Below are 23,948 nucleotides of genomic sequence, written 5' to 3' on the forward strand. Positions count from 1 at the left end.
CCTGGCCAACTTACTGCTTTTCATGCATATTTTTCATTTAAACTTGGCAATTATCACCTTCATTTTTGAAATGAGCTTGAAAATCAGTAATACTTAGATCCCTCTTTCCCGTGTTTCTCTAGCTCATCTCTAAAGAGATGAGGTCTCACTCTATTGCCCAGAATAGAGTGCCGTGGTGGACCATAGCTCCCTGCAGCCTCAGACTCCTGGGTTCAAGCAATCCTCCTGCCTTAGCTTCCCAAGTAGCTAGAGCTATAGGTGTGCCACTATGGCTACTTGGCTAATCTCTACCTTCTTAAGAAAAAAGCATTGGTGCCACCAACAGCTGGAAATGCATCTTCCTGCTGCTCACTGTAGATAAGAATTTGATGGCACAGGTTCGTTTCATAAATGTCAGCTGAATCTGCATTACTCTTGGGCATTACCCAAAGAGCATTTCTTCTGGGTGGTCCACACAAATCCCATCATCTCACAGTCAACCTCTGACGGTCCCTGGGCACAAACCCAAGGACCAGGTTACAGGGAGGATGCAGAAGAGTCCCCCGCTTGAAGGCATTCCACAGATCTGACAGAAAAACGAAAGGGATGGGTGTGTGTGTGGTGCGGCGGGGGTGGGGAAGGGAGGGCGGGGGAAGACAGGCACTACCTTCCATTCTGTCTGAAGAAGTTGTCTTCAAAATCCCGAAGTTTCTTTCGAATCCTTTTCTTTTCTTCTCTCATTTCCTGGAGGTGTTCCAGGAGTTCAGGTCTAAGAGAGAGCATTGCAAAGAAATTAAGTTAGATTTGAGTTGTCATAAATGTAATGAATGTGTAACTCAACAGGAGCTGTGCAGAAAGGGGAGGCAAATAAATCCAGAAACTGCTGAGGGCATTGAGGGGACGCGGAAATAGATGTTTTCCATTTCCTGAAAGCCAAACATGCTGGCAACAGATCCAGCTTCTGGGGGTTCCTGCTACTTAGGAATTCTTAGGCCTTGTGAAATCCCATGGCACTTTGTCGTATTTTTCTTTGAAAGAAGAAGATGACGTCTGTGCTCAGTGTGTGTTCAGTGATGGGCTGTGATGTACAGAACCACACGGTGCCATTTAGAGAGAGAACTTCTGGTTGTTTAAACAAGACTCAAAAGTTCCCTCAAATAACATGGGCTGAAGCATATAAAAAAAGAATTAAAAAAACAAAAAAACACTGTTTTATCCAGATACACCCCAGGCAGTCACATGTATTTTATCAGCTAATTTATTTAGATACAAAGGCTAAGATAATATTTAAGACAGCTATTTTTACCAAAACATTTCATCGCCACCACCAAAATGACGTACATTGAGGCAGCATGGAGATTCGAAAGCCCTGTGTCCTGGCTGCATTTTGATGGTATTTTATCATCCATTGGGGAAATAAAGCCATCAGCATCATCTTCGAATTGGTCCAGAAAGCATCGTGCACTGAAATCAGGTTTCAGAGTGACCATGAAGTCTGGCTTCACATTGCTATCATCTTCTGACCCCTCCTCTTCTTCCTGGAGATACACAGCAACCCCAATAAAAATCTGGTCACTTTTTGGGGCACACTTTCATTACGAGTATCATTTAATAATCAGACACCATAGAGTTTCTTCTGTATCTACATTTCGCAATACATACGTACATTACAGATATATTATTGAATATCCGTATTCAATATAAATATACACATTTAATACAAACAACGTAGCCACTCAATAGAGAAAACAGACTGCAAAACTATTTTCAAATAAGTGTACAGCATGTTAATAGTTGTCAGGGTGGGGTAAGAAGGAACAACCATCACAATTTATAACCTAAATCAGATGAACTAGAAGGATCCAAAATTTTCCAGCTGTGACAGTACAAAACAAAAGTCATCACCAGTAACCAGTGCTTTAAAGGATTCTACTACTTGTGTATCTCAGAGGGCTTTTTAAAAAAAATCAGTCTGAACATTTTCTGAAATAATATAACCTTTCTATTTCAGAATTGAGATTAGGAAATATTTTATGGCCGCTTAATGCACAAAATTTTAGGAAAATTTTAAGAAGACTGAAACATACTATATTCTCATGATTGAAATAAGAAAACTCAAGCTTTTCCAAAGAACTTCCAAAGGCCAAAAATCTATTTCTCAGCATACAAGATTCTAAGAAAAGTATGATATTCTCTGTATTGATAATGCAAATAGAAAAATAATAAAGCCAGATCAGCATTTCTTAGAGCCAATGTAAGGCTATGTAAGCCTAAGGAAGAGATAATATCAGAGTCTGAAAGATTTCAAAAGAAGTGATGTACTGCCAAAAGGTAGTCAGACCACAGAGAATAACTTACTATCCTAAAAAAATTTAAAAATTGGTTCAGAATACAGCTATATGAAAAACGGTATGCACAGCATCAATTATTACAGGTAAACCAAATGGCTTCCATGGCAGTGCAGCAAAAAAATCTCCGGAGACAGCAGCAGTTCCTGCTGGAGGGCAAAGTGCAAGTGTGCAAATGGTTCATGGTAAATTTTGGTATGTTTAATAATGGTGTTTCTGAAGAGAAACACTGTGAATAAACAAGCCACCAAACCAAGCAAAACAAAAAAGGACTATCATATAACTGATATCAAAGTATTGCTATGAAAATAAAATTGGCAAAAGGTGGCTTTTCCAGATTGTCTCAGCTGTGACTTCAGATCTTGAGTCTCTTTAAATTGTTAAAAACATTTAAAAATTTACAAAGTAAAATTGACTTTTTACATGAATGTGTTTCTTTTGTTTTAGTAAGGGTAATAACAATTCCCACCGACATAGTTTTGATAAAAATTGAGATAATGTATGTCAGGTACCTCATAAGGCACACCTGGGACACCGGCTGTGCACATCAGTTTTCTGCTCCCTCTTTCCTTCCCCTCCCCTGGATAAGGAAGACAGAGTAGAAGCACCTGACCATAACTCAGCGGAGGCAGGAATTGGGGCCTATCTGTTCACTGCTGTCCCCAGAGCCTGGCCAATGCTTGCATATGGCCAATAAATGGCTGTTAAGCAGTCTAGTAATTCAGTTTGAAAAGAGAACTACAAAAAACCATTAGAAGAGCATAAACACCTGGGACAGCTAACGAAGTTACAAATAAGAACTTAACGGCCTTTAATGAAATCAGGTGTCTAGGTCTTATCAATTATATCCCAAAGTCCTGAGAGAACTTAATGTGGAAGTCTGCCTTGCACATAGTGAGCACTCAATATTTTTTGAGATAAATGTAACAAAATTACTCTTAGTAGCCTTTGACAATCACGAGGAAAAATAGCAAATAGATTTTCAAATAAGACAGTCATCATAAGTGTTGTAGATACTGGATAGATTCTCGAAGGAATTAATACATAGATAATATATAAGCAATTGGGAAATAATCAGTGATCAACTGATGAGACTGGTTCCTTAAAAATGAGTCATGAAAACGAACCATTTTTCCTTTTTTGATAGATGTACTATTTGGATTTCAATAAACAACAGGTAAGCAGATACTACGAAAGGAAAGCTGGCTGCCCAAATTTCTACTGAGTAATGACTAAAGGGTGACATGAACCTGAAGGGCATTCTACAGCAGCCCCTGTGCCTGACCCTGCCTTACTCAGTATCTGAGTCACTTGGACAAAGAAAAGGCATATTCTCAAAATGTACAGATAATACAAAGCGGTTAGGGATATCTGACATGTTGGAATACAAAAGCTAGATTTAGTGTATTTCCTACAGCTGAAATAGAAGTATGAGATGTAACAAATTAGAAAAATTCAAGGCCCTATAATTAGGAAAAAGAAAAGCTGGATACATCAGGGGCAGTGCAGAAGTATACAGCAAAGTGTGAGTCATGCCAGGGCCATGAGCAGTGGTTCTCAATGGGGGTAATCTGTTCCCTTGGGGACATCGGGCAATATCTGGAAACATTTTTGGCTCTCACGACTGGTGAAGGGGTGGTGGTGGCACACTACTAGCCTCTAATGAGTGGAGGCCAAGGACTCTGGTAAGCAACCCACAAAGCACAGGGCAGTGCTGCACAACAGTTACCGGCCCCAAAGGTCAGCAGTGCTGAGGCTGACGCCCTATCCTCTGACAGGCCAAAATGAATTCCCAATACCCTGACAGTTGCATAGGCAAGAAATTGGAGGCATGAAAAGGTCTCAGTCATCCAGATCAAGGTAAAGACTAGTCTTTGGTTCACTGTTCTGATTAACATCACATCCAGATTAATGTCTAGTTCTGGGTATCAGTTTTAACAGCAACACTGATAAACCAGTGTGTATGCACACAGCAGAGCTAGGAGACCACTGAAAGGTCTGGAACCCATATCACATAAGAGTAAGAGGAACTTGGATAACAGATTGTCATAGGGTGTGGAGTGAGAGTGGGCAGGGCAGGTGACTGTAAATACAGGTAGTGCTCTCAGGGAAGAAGCATTATCTTTATTTCATGGTGCTCCAAGGGGCAAAACTAAGCCTATGGGATAGAATGCAATAAATTGATAATAATTATGAATATTTTAATTTCAACTATTGTCATTAACTTTTTGTATTTATCAAACCTATACATTTTAAATTACATGTAATTAAGAAAGATAATTATAAAACCAATAATGTAAGTTGTTAGCTATTATTGATACTCATGTAGTGAGTGACCTAACTACTCCCATTGCTGTAAACTTTTCAAGCTTGAGGATGGAATCTCTCTGTAGGGACAATGTCTCTATTCTGCCAGAGAAGTTTTAGAGGGGATTCTTAGGTTGGCTAGGAGAACTGACCAGATGATCTCTAGGTTACTTTGGGTTGGAAAATCTAGGCCTTCAGAACTTGAGCTGGCTCTAGTTCATTTACAGCTGGTTCGCTCCCAAAAGCATTTAAAACCAGGGGTGAGTTTTGGAGAAACCACTTAGATACAATCTTATCTGCACACACACCAAATTCTAAATTGGAATTGCCAAGATTTAGTACAGTCCAAATACATTCTAATAGGCCTGGCCAACAGGAACAAAATGAACCAAAAGACAGCACTGTTTACAAAAGCAAGGTAGTCACTGCAAAATTATCTGAAATTTTGACCATGATGTGGGCCAGGAGATAAACCACAGCCAAAATATACTTGTGAAAAAAAATTAAGCTAAAGGATAAGAATGGGATAAATGTCTTTTATAAAAAAAAGAGCATCCATCATTAGGTTATCTTCATCTAGTGAAACCATTATTAAGTGTCTATATTTTGGATGTGTTCAAGAACACATTTTTATCTAGTAATAGTTCTATTGTATGCTGCTAAGAGAAACATGCTAATTTTCATACACACAGTTACCCAAATTTCTCCAATTTCTCTGCAGTGTGTATGCACACAGCAGAGCATTGGGAAATAATCAGTGATCTGTGGTTTCATTCTTGGGTGACATTACCAGCCAGACAAAATTTGTCTTTCATTAACATCAAGCTTATTGTAAGAAAATAGCTCTAATTTTTAAGGACACAATATAGTATACTGGCCCAAATTTCAAGTACCGAGTTTAGAGCATTTTCATGAAACAAATTCTGCTTAATACAGTGAGCACAGTCATTGCCTAATACCATACAATTAGGCATATGAAGTATTAAGATCTGCAAAAGGCAAGAAAAGGAATACATAAAAGAAGACTTTATAGCTTGTGGTGCCTTACCTCAGACAAGAAAATGGAGAAGTTCTCAATTGGTTTCCCTCAGTAGACAAGAGTCCCCCATATACTGAAATAATCATTCCTAACTATAGCACGTAAATGACCACCCCAGGCACGGAACTGTCACAGAAATATGACAAGTGAAACTCTTAAAACTCACTTCTGCTCCAGGTTTAACTCTTGCTTTGGAATTAAATGACTGTTAGAAAAACAATCACTGATTTTTAAAAAATGATTGCCTTTGATTTTTCATCTCTAGAGTTCTGTATAAGGCAGTCTAGTTTGTTCAGTTGTCTAGAAACAAAAACATGAAAGAGGCTGATCCTAGTATGGGCCAGTTAGGGTCCCACAGAGACACGCTGGTCTATGGGCACAGATTCCATCTCCCACTCTAGCAAAAGTAGCCACTGATGACAAGGATTATCTGTACAAAATCTGTATTACTGGAAAAAAAAATCAGGACATATGTTCTGGCAGCTATCAGTCATTCACAGCACCTCATTTGTAGATTAAGAGCAGATTTTAAAATTAGTCCTGGGGACTAAATGTGCTATGAGACAGTCAAGAAGGAAAAGCTGGAAATATTGCACCCGCAAATCTGTCGAAAACTACTATTTGTAGAAGTACAATTTTGCATTGTTTTATATGTTTATATCTATTTCCTATGTTAATTTTGATTTTTCTATAAACAGTATATGAGATTCTTTTTAAAGTTGGTCTCATGAACTAATTTAAGATTTTAGAATACAGAAAATCCATTCCCCAAATACAGAAAACAAAACCAAACGAAAAGCATTGTGGACAACAAAACCAAACAAAATAATCCCTGAAAGCAAAGTAAAAACAAAATGAATGACAGCAAATAATACAAACAAAAAAGAGCGGGGAATAAAATAAAACCAAAGAAATCAGCTACATGAAACTGGAGAAATCAGCACTCTTTAGAGGGAACTGCTGAAAGTCGGTTATATGCAGCTACTGATTTTTAGGGAATGCTAGGAGAAGCCATCACCAAAAGGCCCGATCACACCCCCTTTCCATTCACCGGAGGGGAGGGGAGGAGGGAGGGAACGGGTGCGGATTTAGCAATGGGTTAGCAGCTGGGGTCTTCACCTTTATCTCCTTGAAGAAGGAAGCAGTTTCGCCCTCGATAATTGGCTGCAGCAAAGGGCTTCTCCGCTTGCTGGAGGGGGAACCCTGTGACAGGTGTTAACAAGTAGGTTACATTCCGAATCCCTTTCTCTTTCCCTCCAGCTCTCGGCCTCCTCTGACCTCACCAGTATTTATTAACTTTTAACTCTGCATTCTTACCCCTCCCTGCCAAACACTCCCAGGAAAACCTGAAACAACAAAAGTTCTTTTTCCAAGTTGCTGCTTCCCTTCAGCGCCCACACACATAAATCGAGGAGGGCAGAGTACAGCAAGAACAGCACAGGACTATATCTGGCAGACACGCAGAAGAAACCCGAGGAGAAACACCTGCCTCCCACCGCTGCCCCACCAATCACAGCAACCACAAGAACACTTCGGCTGTAGTCAGCTAAGGAGATCACATAGGCTCAGAAAGCAATACAAAGGGGAGCTGACTTCTCTGTTGCACGTTCACCCTACTTAGGGACACTATGGGTTCCTGCCTGGAGAATGAAAACAACTCCTTGGATCTAATCGTTTTATTTGTTAGTTTAGGACATTCCTCCAGAATACACTAAAGTGGCTTTCTTCAAATATACCTGCCTGAGATCTCTGGACCCTCCTTTCTTCATTAAATACATTGTTAAAAGAAAAAGACAATATCCTAGGCCTAGAAATAAGAAGGGCATTTAAGGCCGGGCCAGACAGGAGCAGCAGCTAAAATGAGTATGTATTGCAACGGCAACATCAAAGTGAGTTTGTGTCTGCTTATTAAAGAGCCTAAAAGCCAGCAAGGGAGATGGGAGCACTGAAACAGAGGCAAATGTTTCCCCAAGAGATGGACAGGGCAGAACACCCCGCTCATAAGCTGGGGGTGGAAATGTTGAGACTGGGATGAGGGGTGGGAGCAGGTGGCTGGGCCCTAAAGACTTTCCTGTCGCTGAAGGCAAGCTGCTGCTCCCTACTCTTGACAAAATCAAAATCCAGGAGCCAAAAGCAGCAAAGTTCAAGGATGGTGGCCACTGACAGCAACTTCAATGAGCAGCCTCCTTTCCTACACCTTGCCACATCCTCCAAGAAGAAGGGCCTCTTTCTTGAGTTTCTCAGAGGATTTTCTCCCTGGACACAATTCCCAAGGGAGTTATCCCCTCTTGGATGGGAGGGACTATGAACAGAGAGAGGGCCTTGGGACCAGAGCAGCACTCTTCGGAGTGAAGAGGCCTGGAGAAAGCGCAGTCCTGCCCCCTTGGTGCTCTGTCTCTGGCCCAGCACATCCAATGGATGTACATGCCTTTGGGGCAAAGCATGTCCTCCAAAAGGGAAAAATAAATTCTATCAGCTTCAGATTTGCCCATTTTTAACAAATGTAGCCTCAAGGGTCTTTGATAAAGTCTTCATTCCTCAAGCTGTGGGCCATGGATACTAATGGCTGATTCAGCCATTAAAGCCTATTCTTTAATGAGAAAGCAGGTTAGGGCCCTAATTCATATATCCAGGGCCCATTCAAGCAGAAAGGTGTTGTAGCAGCCACAGGAAGGTATTCTACTCACAATGATGGGTATGGTGTTGGCTCGTGACAGGATCTGTTTGACCAGCCGGTACCTGTCATATAGTGGCTTCATCACCTGACGTTCGTTCTTTGTTACCTGAAAAGCAAGAACGAGAGCTATGAGAAGCCTGCTGCTGGGAGTCACGACCAGCTGTCTAAGCATGCTCTGGGCCTTTGTAATTCTAGAGAAACTCCAGATGATGCAACTTAAGTCTTACTACCCTCACAAAATTTATTTAAACTGATAATATTATTTATTCAATAAATATTCAGATTACCTACTTCAGCTGCAGATCAGTGGAAGTCACTCCATTGGTAGTACAGCTTTTTCTAAATCCAAACTAGGATCATTCTCAGATTCCTGCTTAAAACTCCTCCAGGTTCAGAGTTCCCACATGACTATTTTCTGAGCCCAGGGAAAATGAAAGCATATATTTGCTATAAGACGTATCATGTAGGCTGTGCATGGTGGCTCACGCCTGTAAGCCCAGTACTTTGGGAAGCTGAGGCAGTCAGATCACCTGAGATCAGGAGTTCAGACCAGCCTGGTCAAGGTGAAACCCTGTCTTTACTTAAAAAAAAAAAAAAAAAATAGCTGGGTGTGGTGGTGGGCGCCTGTAGTCCCAGCTATGCAGGAGGATGAGGTGGAGAAACGCTTGAACACAGGAGGTGGAGGTTGCAGTGAGCCAAGATCACACAACTGTACTCCAGCCTGGGTGACAGAGCAAGACTGTAAAAAAAAAAAAAAAAAAAAGACATATCACGTAGTTCATTCACTTGTCTTTCTCCTCTATGAAATTGTTATGTTTCTAGGAACAAGACTCTGGCAAACAGTGGGTATTCAAGGAACATTTGATGAAAAATACATGCACTGATTCATCTGCATATCCCTAATAGAATCTGGCACAGGGCTAAAAAATGTTTAAAGGACTGATTCTCCAGACAGTGGGGAGGAATCATACCCAGCTCCCTGGTATAGCATTGGAAGCGCCTCATACTCTTTCTGCTGTTTCTCCTCCCCATCACACCTCAAGCTCCAGCAATAAAGTAGGTTGTCTCAACCTTCTTGTCTAATTCCCTCTACCCTGCCATGACTTCCTCTTTGCTCTTTTGTTTGGCAAATTCCAGATCAAGAGCCACTTGCCTGTGCAGCCTTCTTCCAACATCCCCCATTCTGGGAGACTCACCCATTCTCTCCTTTGTTTCACCACCCTGCCGGTGCATACCCTGTAATTTCATAAATGCTTTTATACTCTATTGTAGCGATATGTTGACATGTGTCTCCTCCTTGAGACTGTAGCCCCTTGAGAGCAGGAGTTTATGTTTTTGTATCCCTAGTAACTATTTCAGTGCCTGAATAGTTCGTGGAAATATTCCATAAATATCAAATGAGTGAATAAATAGTTCAAACATAAATAGCTGTGCCCGATTCACAGATGCAGTCCCATTGGTTACTTAAATGGGGAATGAGATGAAGCATCTTTGTTTCAAGTTAGCTGTTTGTCTCCTGCATTCTCTTACAACTTCACACATAATAAGGCAAGAGTTTTAGAGGTAAGGAAGGCAAGTAGCATTAGCTTTGACCATTTCTTTTATGGGTTTTTTGAGCCTTCAACTTCAAAGATGACTCTGGATTATAAAGAAATGGATGATCCTTTGTTGCCTTTTGTATTTGCCTTTCTCAAAGTGATCAACAGAAAGTGTGCTTTGGATCAACTTGACAAGTTAGAATAAGATCAACAAGAATAACAGCCTTTTATTTCTTGCTCTTCTGTTATCAGATAACTAACGGGCAATTGGTATTTTCTTCTTCTACTATCTACTATACCACGAGGACTTTTATAATTTTACAAACAATGACTGTCAAAACTAGAAGGGTCTCAAATTATTTTACAGAAAAAGACTAAGGATCAAACCACAAGTGTCACCCGCTACACACCTACCACCCAGCTGAAATGAAGACTGTGTGTAGTGCTGGCAAAGATGTTGAACATCTGGAACTCTCCTTCACTGCTGGTAAGAGTGAAACACTTTAGAAAACTATCTGGCAGTACCTACTAGAGCTGAACTTATGACTCGTCAATTCCACTCTTCAGTATATACCAAACAAAGGTGGCCTTAAGTTCATCAAAAGACATATGTAAGAATGTTCATAGCAGCACTAGCACTATAATCCCAAACTGGAAATAGTCCCAAACCAGAAGTCGCCCATATGCCCAGTGATAGAATGAAGTATGTTCCCCAAATTGAATACTACACAGCAACGAGAATGAGTGAATCACAGCTATATGCAACATCATGGATTAACCTCATAATAATAAAGCCGAGTGAATTACACCAGACACAAAACATACTGTCAGATTTCACTTACATAAAGGTCAAAAATAAGAAAGATCCACAGAGTTAGATGATAGTGGTTTTTCTCTGTGGAACCTTAAGTCACGGTACTAACTGGAAGGGAACATAAGCGAGGCCTTTGGAGGATCAGCAACATTTTGTTTTTTGATCTGGGTGCTGGTTACCTGGGTGTGTTTACTTTGTGAAATTTCATCAAGACATATGTTTATAATTTGGGCTCTTTTCTGCACTTACGTTATACATGGTAAGCATCCCAAATCTGAAAATCCAAAATCTGAAACTTTTTGAGAACTGACATGATGCCAAAAGGAAACATTCATTAGAACATTTTGAATTTCAGATTTTGGGATTTGGGATGCTCGATCAGTATAATGCAAATATTTCAAAATCTGAACAACCAAAATCTGAAACACTTCTGGTCCCAAGCATTTTGTATAAGGGATACTCAACCTGTACTTCAACAAAAGTGCAACGATAGCCACAGAAAAGTGTGAGGAACAGAAATGAAATGATTTGTACAATGTCATATGTAAAATGACAGAATTTAGGACGGTCGGACACATAATTTTTTAAACAATATATAGAACATGTTGTAGATGAGATTAAAGTGCATCCTAATGTCAGCACATGACACATGGTGAAATATAATGTGCAAGATAAACAATAGATGGTTGAGTAACCAAAGACAAACTAAAAATAGAAATAGGAATCAGCCAGCATCCCCACTGTGAACTAGCATCCATTAGTAGTTATTTGGCAGAAACATCTTTGAAAGTAAAACCAACCAGTTACGACAAATTTGACACAAACCAATCTCCTTCTTACTCTTTATTCAAAAAGGAAGTTTTCTACTTGGAGTAGATGAGGAAGATCACTGGCTTAATTCTTTGGCTCATGACATTGATATTTAGATTTTCTACAAATTGCTCATGTTTTCAGTAAGTGGCTGCCAGGAACCAATCACAGGTGGGTGATCTGACAAAATCCAGTGTTTTTGACAATGGAGAGTTAAAACTCATGATTCCACAAAACCATTGTCATTTAACAGAAGCACCAAAAATATCAGAGATCTTTAAGTCTGAGGTAAGAGAAAGGTAAGAATAATGACCTGATTTTTACCATAATCATTTTCATGATATATATTTGAAGCCAAAGGCTCAGTGATACTAAAAGTTAATGCAACTTTTATGCATCATAGTAACGATCAGTGCTCGGTTTGTAAGTGGGGTCAAAATTTAATTAGTAGTTATATGAACAAAGCAGGACCTCCGTTGAACTGTCAAAAAAGAGCTATTAAATCTACCATAGGAAAACCGTTTGAGTTGACGTCTCTTATTCTTGACTCTTCAGCTGCTCAGGGATTCTGCTGCCCACCAAGAACAGGGCTCTGAATGAGCTACTGAAATTCTCTCAGCCTCAGTTTTCTGAATGGTAAATTGCAGAAATCAAACTAGAAAATCTTTATGCTTCCTAATTGCTTGGAAATGACTTTAGGCCAGGCATATAGTATATTCTCTCTTCAAAGTACTTTCACTCCTCTGTCTTCAAAACTTTATTTAAAGTGATAGTGCTGAATGGTCTTCCAACATGTGGAACTAGGGTTATCAGTAAGACGTATTTTTGCACATAAGTGAAACAACGTAAATATCCAGATGTGAAGATCTAAGGGGAGAATGCAGCACTTCCACTCCGTCTTTCCTTAATGATTCAAATAAATTGTCATTTACTGGCCTCTTACCACCCTATTTGGTTGCCCCATAAGTTTTGGATATTTCAAAACACAAAGGGAACACTAGCCAACAATTATCCACATTTAATTAATGGCAAGTCTTGAACAGAAATCATAAAGGCCTGATTAGGCAGCTGCATTTGTCTGCCTTTATCTTTTATGATGGTTTTGGTCTTAGCCTCAAATAAAACTTCCTTACTGCAATATCAGTTTAGTTGCCATTACCTGACAAAACCACAAAGGTGAAAGGTAAAATGATGAATGTATTTACTTTAAAAATAAAGATAAATTAGAACTATGAAATATTAAGAGCTAGAAAAGCCTTATTTTTTAGATGCTAAAATTAAGCACCAGAGAGGGTAATGATTGCTCAAGGCACAGAATTGGGTCCAGATCCGAGGTTTATGGACTTCCAGTTGTTTTTTCACAAAAAATCTGTGATGATTTTTGGATTTGGGATGCTCAATCAGTAGCACGTCAATACAGCATAAAGGATATAGTGCTGTCAATATAGCACAGAGATGTAGCATTATTCTCTAATAGGGTTTGGCCAAGCTGCCTTCATAACGAAGACTTCTGCCTTCCAAGCTGAGAGTTTGCCTATATTGAATTTACAAAAATTTGCGCTTATGAACTGTGTCACAGAAACACAACTTTGTGAGAAATTATGTCATAGACAAACCATGCGGCCTCAAACTGTCCTTGATAAAACAAGTAGTTTGAGTTTGTGTGTGAGGGGTATACCTCTGAATCATCAAACTGCTAGAAGGAGAAGACAAAATGAGATGGATTCTTATAACTGTTGCATTCTTGGCCTATTAATTTGAAAAATGGCAACTCTCTCTTCATTATCAGGTAATCGTAACAGACTGTAAAAAGATCAGACAATCCAAAACAGCAGTTAACCAAAGGAGAATATTTATAAATGGCTCCAGAATTTGCATTTAAATTTGAACGTGGCTGTGTCTAGGGTCCTCAAAGTTTAAAAACACACAAGATTAAAATACTCCACTGAGGAAGAACCAGAAGCTCTGATCAGGCAACCCATTCTCTCCCCTCTGTTTATTATCAAATAGTGGGATACACAGACATGTAGTTATTTACTGCACTTCTGTGACATGCTCTTTTGATGAGAAGATTCTTAAATATTGAAAAGGACACACTTTAATAAGAAGAGGGAATTATATGCCTGTGTATACATGTGTTTTTGTTTTTATATATGTGTAAGTCTGCAGAGTGCCCTGATAAAGCAAACAGCTTTGCTAAAAATGTACAGAAGCAGCTGATTACAGTTTCGGCCTAAGATTTTACTAGTTAGTGCCCTTTTAAATCAGTATCTGTAGACTCAGAAAAAATCCACTGAATTCTGAGCACCTGCTTTTCTGAACAATTGGGGTTTGGAACAATAGTTTAACTCTGGAAGTACATGTATTTTTCTTCTAAGAAGAGTGTTGTCCACATGGTATTTACAGTCCAGAGTCCATGGTAACACCATAAATCTCAGAATTAAAAGTTTACTCTTTGATTTTTTTTCAGACTGGCCAGATATCAAATGAACTCTGCTTTTCCTGAAGAGGTTGGAGCATCATATTCCAAATAGAGAGAGGCAGAGAGTTTGGCACTGGACCAGAAATGAATGATGCTCAAATTTCCTACAGCATTTGTTCCCCACCCTATGAGATGCCAGAATCCAGACCCACCTGAAAGTGATGAAAGGAAATAAGCCAGGGCCAAGAATAATAGTTCATATTCTTAATAAGAGGGCTATGAAATGCACATTCTTTCGCCGGATTTAATCACTTAATCAGAAGGAGGCTACAGAGAGTAGAACATGTAATTGTAACAGAAGTGAAAACTATCATTTACTGTGCAAACCCAGTAAAAGCCACCCCACCCCACTTCCTCAGTGGCAGACATCCTACAGGTAAATGTATACAGATAAACGTCTGTGTGTGTCTGTAATATCATTTCATCTCCTTGGGAATTTGTACCAGGTATCTATTATATAGACAAAGCACCAAGGCTCTGAGAGGTTACCTAAGCAGCCCAATGTCACAGAGATCATCTCAGTGGGGCTGGTTTTGAAGCTGGGTCTGCCAATTCTACGTGTCTGACCCAGTCCAGACTGATTGAGGGAATCTGTTCTGAACTCAGAGCAACAAATACTACAGCACACAAAAGACTCAACTGGCAGCAAGGTTAAGTCTATCTAGAACACAGCTGTGAGCTCCTAAGGGCCTTGGGCATGGAAGTCCTTAAAGGTTTCCATCAATGTCATAACCCAAATCCACAGAAGGAAAAGACAAAATGTTAAAGAAGGAAACCACACCTTTTCCATGAGGCCTGCCATACGGCTACACAGAGATCTATACTTTAGGGTTCTGAGCCTATTGTGGAGAAGGAGCATCTCTCTGATAAAAGAAGTTCACTTCTTCTTCTACACATTTTGAACATTCCAGTGGAGAAGGAGAAAGTTTCACAGCGTATTTGAGCTCTACAGCATTTACTATTTGGTTCAATGCCTTTAAAAAAATCCCAAACAAAGCTTGGCTGAAGCATGAACATTATCCCAGAGTGTCAGTATTTTCCACTGCAGGGACAGGCCAGCAGAATAAATCATCATCAGTGCCAGCATTTTTTTTTTTTTTTAACATTTAAACCTGATAAATTCAGAATAAAATGCCACCAAGGAGACATTCTACAGACAGTTATTGGACCCGTGTCATGTGTCAGGTCTGGTGCTAGACACTGAGGACTGGGGTCACCACTAGGTGAACAAAGCCCAGAATCCCTACCCTCCCACACCTTAGAGTCTAGTGAATTATTCTGGAACCTTCTTTATTTAAAGGAGCATATTTTAGATGAGAAGACTATCGTATAGTCATGGCCAAGACTGAAAAAGAGATCTATACTTTTTGGCTATATAAAAATAATCAGTGAACCTAAACTTCATGCTTCCTTATACCTGGCTTTTAAGAATTTGTTTTGTTAGGTCTCTGACAACATTATGAACAAAAGGTTATTAAGAATGACTAACAAGAAGGGTGTCTGATGAAAAGTTCTTCAAGGAAGAGAGCAGAAGCCTATCGTGCTACCGTTTCCCCCACAGCTAACAACAAACATTCCAGCAATGCTTGCTGAACAGTAAGCCACCGCAAACGCTTCCGTGATTAGGAAAAGGCAAAGCCGTATTTTGGATTCCTCACACTTCTGGTTCTGAATGGCAGCTGGAACTTCTTTACAAACACTAGTTGCACTGCATTGCAGAGAGATTGAATTTTAAGGCAGATCATTCTAGTTCAACACCTTTCGTTTTATGGATGAGGAAGCCTACAGTCAGTGACAGCTTATCGGGGGAGACCTAGGGGCAGGGAAGTCTTCAAACTCCAGGGGTCTTTACGCCCTATACTCTGTCCCCCCAACCCCTGGCCCCTCCACCATTCCTTCCTTTAAAGCAGTACATTAATGACTAAATTTTAGTTGCAAACAAATTTTTCACTGGAACCCAATTAAGTTCAACATCTACTAGACAGAACTTTCTTATTGGCTAAGCCTTCAGAAAGCTTAGTTATGGTGTAAATATATAGTAACCTCCTTTATCCTAAAAGTAAAGAAAGCAGACACTAGGGAACCTCATTTGTAAAATACTGAACATAGAAAATCCATTTCTAAAGCCAGATAATTGACCCCAATCAGAAAATTTACTACATCACATACCGGCCGTCCATGAATGCTTTCATAATATAACAGAGCTTTCTGCAGAGCCACTTTCTCATTAGCAATCTGGTCTTTGGTCATATCCTGTATAAACACAGGGATACAGAATTGAAAGAGAGGAAGATGTTTGTGAACATTCCAACTTCTTTACTTAAACACATTCCTAAAGCAAGGCTAAAAAGAATCCTCATATAACAGCTCTCCCTAGCTCTATCCAAAGTTCATTTAGTAATGGGCTATTCCTGAGCTCTTGGGAGAAATGTGACCAGCACAGCAGAATCATCAGCCACTTGGATCTCCCACATGGCAGTAAAGGTACTGTGAACACTGAGGTAAGCAGGGCTGTGAGGCACATGGGGCTTAGCTTAATGGCCCAAGCAATGACGACGGTTATACGTTAAACAGTCCCAAAGGTTTGTCTCTAATCCTTCTACCTCAGAGAGTCACAAAACCAGCTATAACCTAAACAAGTTCATTCTGTGACCTATACAATAGAGTTTTGTTTTCAGTTTGTAGTCAAAAACCAAAGCACCCACAGTTAACGCACTCTGCAGTGGTTTCATCAGCTTCTCTAGACACTTAACAGCCTGGAAGGCTTAACAAGCCATCACCTTCCCACAGGGATTCGCGTGGCAAGCACTGTGTCTCTACCACATCGACTGGGGCTTAGGACTTCACAGAATCATCGCACCTTAATGTCCTCAGGACGACTGCTTTCCGCTCGCTTCTCCTGGAGCTTCCTCTGAATAGATTCCAACGTGGCTTCAACACTGGGCTTTATCGCTTTATCTACCAGCTCTTGCTTCTTCTCATCTTCTTTCTCAAGCTGGGAACCAAAACTCTTGGGAAGTGTGTTGCTTCGCTGCCGCATCCTGGGAGTTAGGTCCTCTTCAGATATCTTTAGTTTTGACTCTAGTTGAGAAGATTTGGGGGTAGAGATATATGAGATTTGATGTCTGCCCAACACAAATTGTTTTTCTGTAGTGTCAATAACTTATTCTGTCTTTTTTCAGAGAGTATCTAGTTACAGTATCACTAGAAATCCCTGAATTATTATATAAAATCTGAGCTAACGGTAATGTCTTCTTTGATTACATGGAATGTTTTCCTAACACTAATTGCTGAGAAAGCTTTAGCCGCATCAGCCTGTATGATGTTCTCAGAATGTGGCATCCTTGTTCCTTCAGTGGTTAAAGGTATTTACTAATCTAATGCCCAACCACTGGCCAGCCTTTTCTGTATGACTTACATACTTTATTCTGAAATTAGGTTCACTTTGTATTCTATTTAGTTGTTTATATGACTGTGTCTCTGAAAAGATGGGAATCTGTTTGAGGGATGGGGGCCAAACCCTTTGCAGATTCATCTCTGTGTCTACTTGTTTGCTTCTACTACCACAGCAAATGGAGACTTGGATTAAACAGGTGTTTGAGAGATGTTGACTTGAAACCATCATCCTTCTATTAGTGATCTAGGGAAATGAAGAAATACTGCAGGATTCGCCTCTTAGTTGTTCTGGTTTCCCTATGACTGATACCACGCAAAGACCTGGGGGAGTGGTCACTCCGAATAGCTGAGAGTGCTGGGAAGCATCTTTAAGGACCCTGGAATGCCTTAGCAGTGGCAGTCAGGGGGAGAGGAGGTGAGAGATTCTGCACCTGGCTTGTTGTACAGAAGCCACAGATCCAGAACTTTACCCACCTTTAAGTTGTCTCCGGAATTTGGCAAGGTCATTTGTCCATTTCAGAACCTCTGCATTGGCTGCTTTGTCACTGTGGGAAGGCTGAGAAAAGGAAGTCTAGAGTAAATGCTTGGGAACTGGAGCAGGGAAAAGAAGAAGTGTTTGATGATCATTTTTGTTTTAAATAGGAAGGAAAAGTTGAGCCCCATTAGAATAAGAAATTAAACACAAATGTAATTCCATTATCCTTCTTTCCATTTGGTTATTTTGATGCTTTCAAAAAATTCCTCAGAGGCAAAATGCATCTTTATGATCAGGGACTTCTGTGAGGTCCATGACCCCTTTGCCATTATTTGTAGGGTTCAACCTGTAAGGCAAGCAGTGTAGAAAACAGAGGGGTATATGATGTTTTGCTCAGCAACCATCATGAAAATGCCTGTTTGCCACTCTTGTGGGAAATGCTGAGTACAGAGCTGACAGCAGAACGAGCTCAGTGCTAACCAGATTTCAGAAGATAATATTGAATTAAATTTTAGTCAAACAAAGGATTTCATTCAACAATTTCTCCAGCTCCTGCTTACTGATTAATTTATAAAATGTAGACTTAAAATTTCATTTTTTTTGGTAAGAATACACTTGTGCAAGAAAAATGCTGACACATAATGATTGGGGTTTATCAGGGTGTACTATCCAGGGTTTACTGCCTTTTTGTTGTAAGATTCCCTAGAAGTTTCCCTTAACCTTTCGTCGTTTGAGTTGTTGAAACACCGGCATGTCCAGGGCGAGGGGGAGGTGAAAGGAACAGTGTGAGGTGACACTTACTCTGTACTTCCTCTCTTCTTCAAATCTATCTTCAAACTTCCGGATCTTCTTTTTAAGGCTCTGAATCCTTCGTGTGAGCTGGGCAGGCGTCAGGTCCTCTTGCTCATCATCGTAGGACCCCAGAGAGGAGCTTCGCCGCCTGGGAAGAGCACAACTTGGGTCAGTTTCCGCAGGAGCAGTCACTGCTTGGCGAGAGGGGCCCTGGGGAAGTGGGACACCATGTGGCATGTGGTGGTGGGGTGGGGTGGCAGCGTGAAGACAAAACAGCCTCTCTCCTCTTGAATAAAAGACACTTGACTGATCCATTGGAGCGCGGTATGTCCCACCTATTAAGTACATCTAGGCTTTTCTAGCTCACATTTATAATCAGCAAAGTAGGACTGAAGTCGACCTTTCCTGTGGGCCTAAAAGAGCCGAATTGGAGAGTGCTCTGGAAAGGAGGTGCTAACAACATTCAGTATGTGATGTTGCAGTTGGGCCACAGCTCAAATGGGAAACTGCAACACGGCCTGTGTCCTAGGATGGAGAACTTCACATATGTTGCTCCACAGGCTCATGACTTCATTAAAAAAACATTATTCGCTATCAGTGCCATTCCTATCTTTTCTGATGTTGTGGGGATGATGCATTTGCCTATCAGCAACACAGAGAAACATACCTCATGAAAGAATGGGAGTTTGGTGGGGAAGGTGGCACTTCTGTGTCATCCAGGTATTGTCTGCTCTGTCCATAAGCGTAGAACCGAGGAGAGAGCATGGGGTCGCTGTCTTCGTCCAGCAGCTGACGGATCAGGCGCCCAGCCTGCGGCGAGAGGCGGGCCTCATCACAGTCACTGTTCTCCCGCTGCCAGGAGGAGAGAGCAGGGATAGGCTCTGGAAAATAAGGGCAGTAAGAGGTCAGGACTGTTCCTGAAAGAGGTCAGGGCTGTTCTTTAAAACACAAGTGTTTCCCAGGCTTCCCCGATGCTTTAGGAAGCTGCCCACTGAATCATTTCTCATTTTACAGCTAAGGTCTAGACTAAGGACACTGTGTCCCAACTGAAATCGCTAACATGTCTGACAGCCATCATCTATCTACCTCTCATTTCCATTCTCACTGGCTTTCCAAAGAGAATTTGCTAGGGCTACCCTGGGGAGGAGCCTTGAAGGGGGAAGCCCAGTCGATCAGTGATAAAACTCTTCCACCTGATGGCATCATTGAACAGAAAATGTGCACGCCTGCAATCCCAGCACTTCGGGAGGCCAAAGCAGGCAGATCACCTGAGGGCAGGAGCTTGAAACCAGCCTGGCCAACATGGTGAAACCCCTTCTCTACTAAAAATACAAAATTTAGCTGGGCCTGGTGGTGGATGTGTGTAATCCCAGCTACTCGGGAGGCGGAGGCACGAGAATCGCTTGAACCCAAGAGGCGGAGTTTACAGTGAGCAGAGATCATGCCACTGCACTTCAGCCTGGGTGACAGAGTGAGGCTCTGTCTAAAAAAAAAAAAAAAAAATGTGTTGGTGGGGGAGATATTTGGCATCACAGCTGTACAGCCTTCACTAAACAACTGAGGAGTCAAGCTAAGGAACCGTATCAATCTTCAGAGAGCCTATGTATTCAGGAGTTTATAACTTCCCTTGAGGTCATCCAGTAAGCTGTTTTGTGTGCTTCTGCTTAAGTGTGTTGGGATTAGCACATTTAAGATGCATGCTTTGCGCTCGAAACTTCAGAAGCTGCTCAAGACTCCACTCAGAGTGAGATGCATACATACATTAGCCAACAGAGGAAAAATGAACACCTTACAAAGGACAAATTTGTACAAATCAGTTTAGATAATCTGTTAAAAAAAATAACATGATCAGCACAGAATCTTGATCTGTCATTTAGGGAGGGAAGAAGGCAATTGTTTATTTCTATTCACTGCAAGACACCTCAATAGACTCCTTTCCTCATTTAAAAAAACCCATCTAAAAGATTTAAAAAATAGATGTCGATGATATAAGGTATTTCATTTGTAATGTTTGCATTATAAAATAAGTTATGCTCTAAATTTACTTGTGGATTACTGTGATTTACACAAGGCTAGAATTTGGCCATGATCTTAAATTCTGGGATTCCTAGACTTTGAATCATGGAACAGTTGCTCCCCTACCTATCATACTATAAAATGAGCAAAACTATCTTAAATAAGTGCTTATTCAGGCTTCCATTTAAAAACAGATAATCCTAGAATGTTACAGCTGGGTGTGACTTCATACCTCAACTAATTTTGTGATTTCTCAATCCTGGCTGCACATTGAAGTCACACAGGGAAATATAAATGACTACCAGAACGCAGGCTTCTCATACCATCCAAGTCAACAATATTTAGCTGAGGGCCCAGATATTTGCCCCTCACACACATACAAGTTTAAAAGCTGTCCAGGTGATGCTCATGTGCAGCCAGGTTTGAGAACGATTGATCCGACCCGGCAGATGACAGATAAGGAAACTGAAACCCTAAGAGGTGGGTCTAGAAGCTAAGTCTCCTGATTTCCAGATCCGTGCTGCAACTTAGAATGTGCCAAGTGCTTCCATAAGAGTGGCAGCTTTGAGATTTTTGTAGATCCCACATAATAGAGAGGATAAGCATATTAATTAAAAAAATTAACTTTATACGGAATGAGGTCCACAGGTTCTTGAAATTTAAAGAGCTAGGTTATCTGGAAATGCAGACAAAAATACAAACATTCTGAGAAATGAAAGCAGTGTGAAAGACAGATTCGTATCTACTGAGGCTCAAAAAGTGGCAGAGGACATGCTAGTAGATGTGCTTGGCGAAAGCTGGAGACGAACAGGAGGTGTTTCATCATTTGTACTAACATTATCGGTCTGCTCCTTCTAAGTGGTAGGACTTGGGCACAAGCAGCTCAAACTGCCAACATAAAAGAATAGAAAATGGACTGAGAGGCGAAGTAATGAGGGGGGAGTGGAAAGCAACCCCTAGAAAAAATAAAACATGTCAGCTGCAGAAAATGGAACTATTAAACTGACCAGCTTGCATCTTCTCTGTCATGGTATTTCATGAGAGAGTGTAATTTTCTGCAAGGACTTTCCTCAGGAGAGTTAGGGTTAAGATGGCTCGAACAGTAATGCAGCAGGCAATAAGCTCACCGCAGAGTGGCAAAGCAGCAAAGCAACTGGGGGCAGGGCACGAAGCCTTCCTGGGGACAGAGGGCTTTGGCAAAGCAAAGTCTGATGTTGATATTGGCATTTGAGTGTGCTGGTTACTCTGACATTTCTATTCATAAAAACTTAGTTTAAAAGGTGTTACCTTACATCCTGAAGCCCTTTAATGTGTTAGAATCTAGCAGAATATTTCCTTAAAAATGTTATAATTCTTCTTTAAGTTTTCAACTAGGTGGTCTCTGTGTATACAAATATTTACTTATAAGAGTGTGTGATAAGATAAACTGTGATCTTGAATTCACTATAAAATGCTCATCATGGAACTGAATAATCATTATTTGATGCTTTGTGGCTAATGGCAGGGCCATCCATCAGTTTTCTTGTTTGTTAACACAGCTTTATTTTGTGGCTTTATTCTTGGTTAATTGCTTTGCTGACAGGGAGATCAACTGTGTCCTTTTCCTAGTGTCTCATGTGGGATACAGGAAATATACAGCTGCAGTGATTCTAGCTTATCAGTGACATTTTCTCCTAAAGCATAGAGTTAGGGTGAATGAATTCACTTATTTTAAAATGAGAAATGTAAAACTATATGAATTTCCACTTTAATAAAAACGTATGCATGTAGAACAGAAGTGAGAGGTTTCTCATCTATGCAACACAAAATGCTTACATGATTTTCCCCTTTTTCTCTCTTTTCTGTTATTCGATCGTCTTATAGTTTAAGGGTTCTATTCAAAAGAGTTATAAAATGACATGTAATACACAGTTCACTATAACTAAGGAATCAGTAAAACTGTTCCCCATTTTACTTTGAAATGATCTAAAAGCACAAGGCTCACGTTTTGATAGTTGGCACTCAACTAGAACAACAAAGAACTAAATAAGGTAGTGTGGTAGATAACAGGTCTAATTTCACTGCCTGCCTAGAGAGCTGGTTTTGAGAATGTATTCACTTACCATTCCCAACTGCTACTTTGGGCAATATTTTACATTTTAACTAGCAATTCTAGAGCAAGGAAAGAGACAGGGATGTTGCAAGAAAATTATTCAAAGGGAAAAACAGGAGGCATGTGAGGCTTCACACTGGACTGTCTTGCTAAACCACCACATAAAATAAATGCCTTTTCATATCTAGACCAAAGTTCCTTGTATACAGTTAGTTTTGCTTCTAGTCATGTGTCTCATCACAGTGAACTCTGGACATAAGTATGACATGCCTCTCTATTAAAAATTAATCCACCAGGTCAGTTGACATCGCAGGTCTGAAATAACAGAGATAAAAGCTGCATGCTTGCTACTGAAGTAATAAAAAAGACTAGGCCTTGGGGGAGTTCCAGTTCAGACACCATAGTACACATGAATATAACGGAAATTTTCTGTAGAAAGAGGGACATATCTCTGAGTAATGCTATCGTGGTCACTGGGACATAGTTACTCTCTGCTTAGCTGGCTGGATCCACTTACTATACAAAAGAAAACCGGCTATTGAGATGATTTATTTCTCAGAAATCTGCACAGAATTAAGGGGGCTGATGTTTTCCACATTTCCTTTCCAACTGTATTATTTAGAGCCATTACTCCTTGGCAAGATGTAACCATCTTTCTGCTCAGCTGAGTTAGGAGGTACTTGGACATCCCAGACATAGAAAGATATAAGCCTCATGGTGGAGGCTCTTTACTGAAAGAATTTTATAAAATTTTTAGCGTTCCAAAATTTAGAACCATGTTAGTCCCACTAAACTGTTCAATTAGTCTTGTAAACTATCAGAGTTAGAAAGAACTAGAGTAGTCAGCTCTATCAATCACAGATTTAATCCTTACATTTCATATATCTGCTTTGTCCCTGTTTGCAAAGTTAATAAGCAAGCCCTTGGTAGCTCCATTTAAATCATTAATAAATGTATGGAACAGGATAGGGCTGAGGACTTTTTACCTAATGAGAATACCCCCGTGTGAGTTGACTTTGATCCACTTATCTGCACATTTAAGAACAGTTGTTCAATCAGTTACTAATTCACTACCCCACCTGTCTTCTCTCCCGCTTCTCTGACAGTCAGGCTATCATTAAGGCCCTGTCAGAGGCCCAGCTGAAGTCTTTTCAAATGCACCATTTCCCTAATCTAGAGTCTA

General features: G+C 40.4%; 1 protein-coding gene across 2 annotated transcripts in view; it reads right to left on the minus strand.

Annotated features, from left to right (window-relative positions):
* The window catches only part of FAM13A (family with sequence similarity 13, member A), a 342,193-nt gene that overhangs the window by 4,659 nt on the left and 313,586 nt on the right, over positions 1-23,948 (minus strand). The window contains exons 16-24 of one of the 2 annotated variants that reach the window (XM_011932518.1): positions 19,325-19,538; positions 18,667-18,805; positions 17,865-17,946; positions 16,855-17,075; positions 16,164-16,247; positions 8,361-8,456; positions 6,793-6,876; positions 1,321-1,517; positions 647-748 (exon numbers count right to left, since the gene is read on the minus strand). In XM_011932518.1, coding sequence (XP_011787908.1) covers positions 647-748; positions 1,321-1,517; positions 6,793-6,876; positions 8,361-8,456; positions 16,164-16,247; positions 16,855-17,075; positions 17,865-17,946; positions 18,667-18,805; positions 19,325-19,538 — 1,219 coding nt within the window. The remainder of the gene's footprint in view (positions 1-646; positions 749-1,320; positions 1,518-6,792; positions 6,877-8,360; positions 8,457-16,163; positions 16,248-16,854; positions 17,076-17,864; positions 17,947-18,666; positions 18,806-19,324; positions 19,539-23,948) is intronic. The other variant, XM_011932526.1, reaches the window with a different exon arrangement.

The sequence above is a fragment of the Colobus angolensis genome, unplaced genomic scaffold (assembly GCF_000951035.1).
Source record: "Colobus angolensis palliatus isolate OR3802 unplaced genomic scaffold, Cang.pa_1.0 Scaffold123, whole genome shotgun sequence".
NCBI lineage: Eukaryota > Metazoa > Chordata > Mammalia > Primates > Cercopithecidae > Colobus > Colobus angolensis.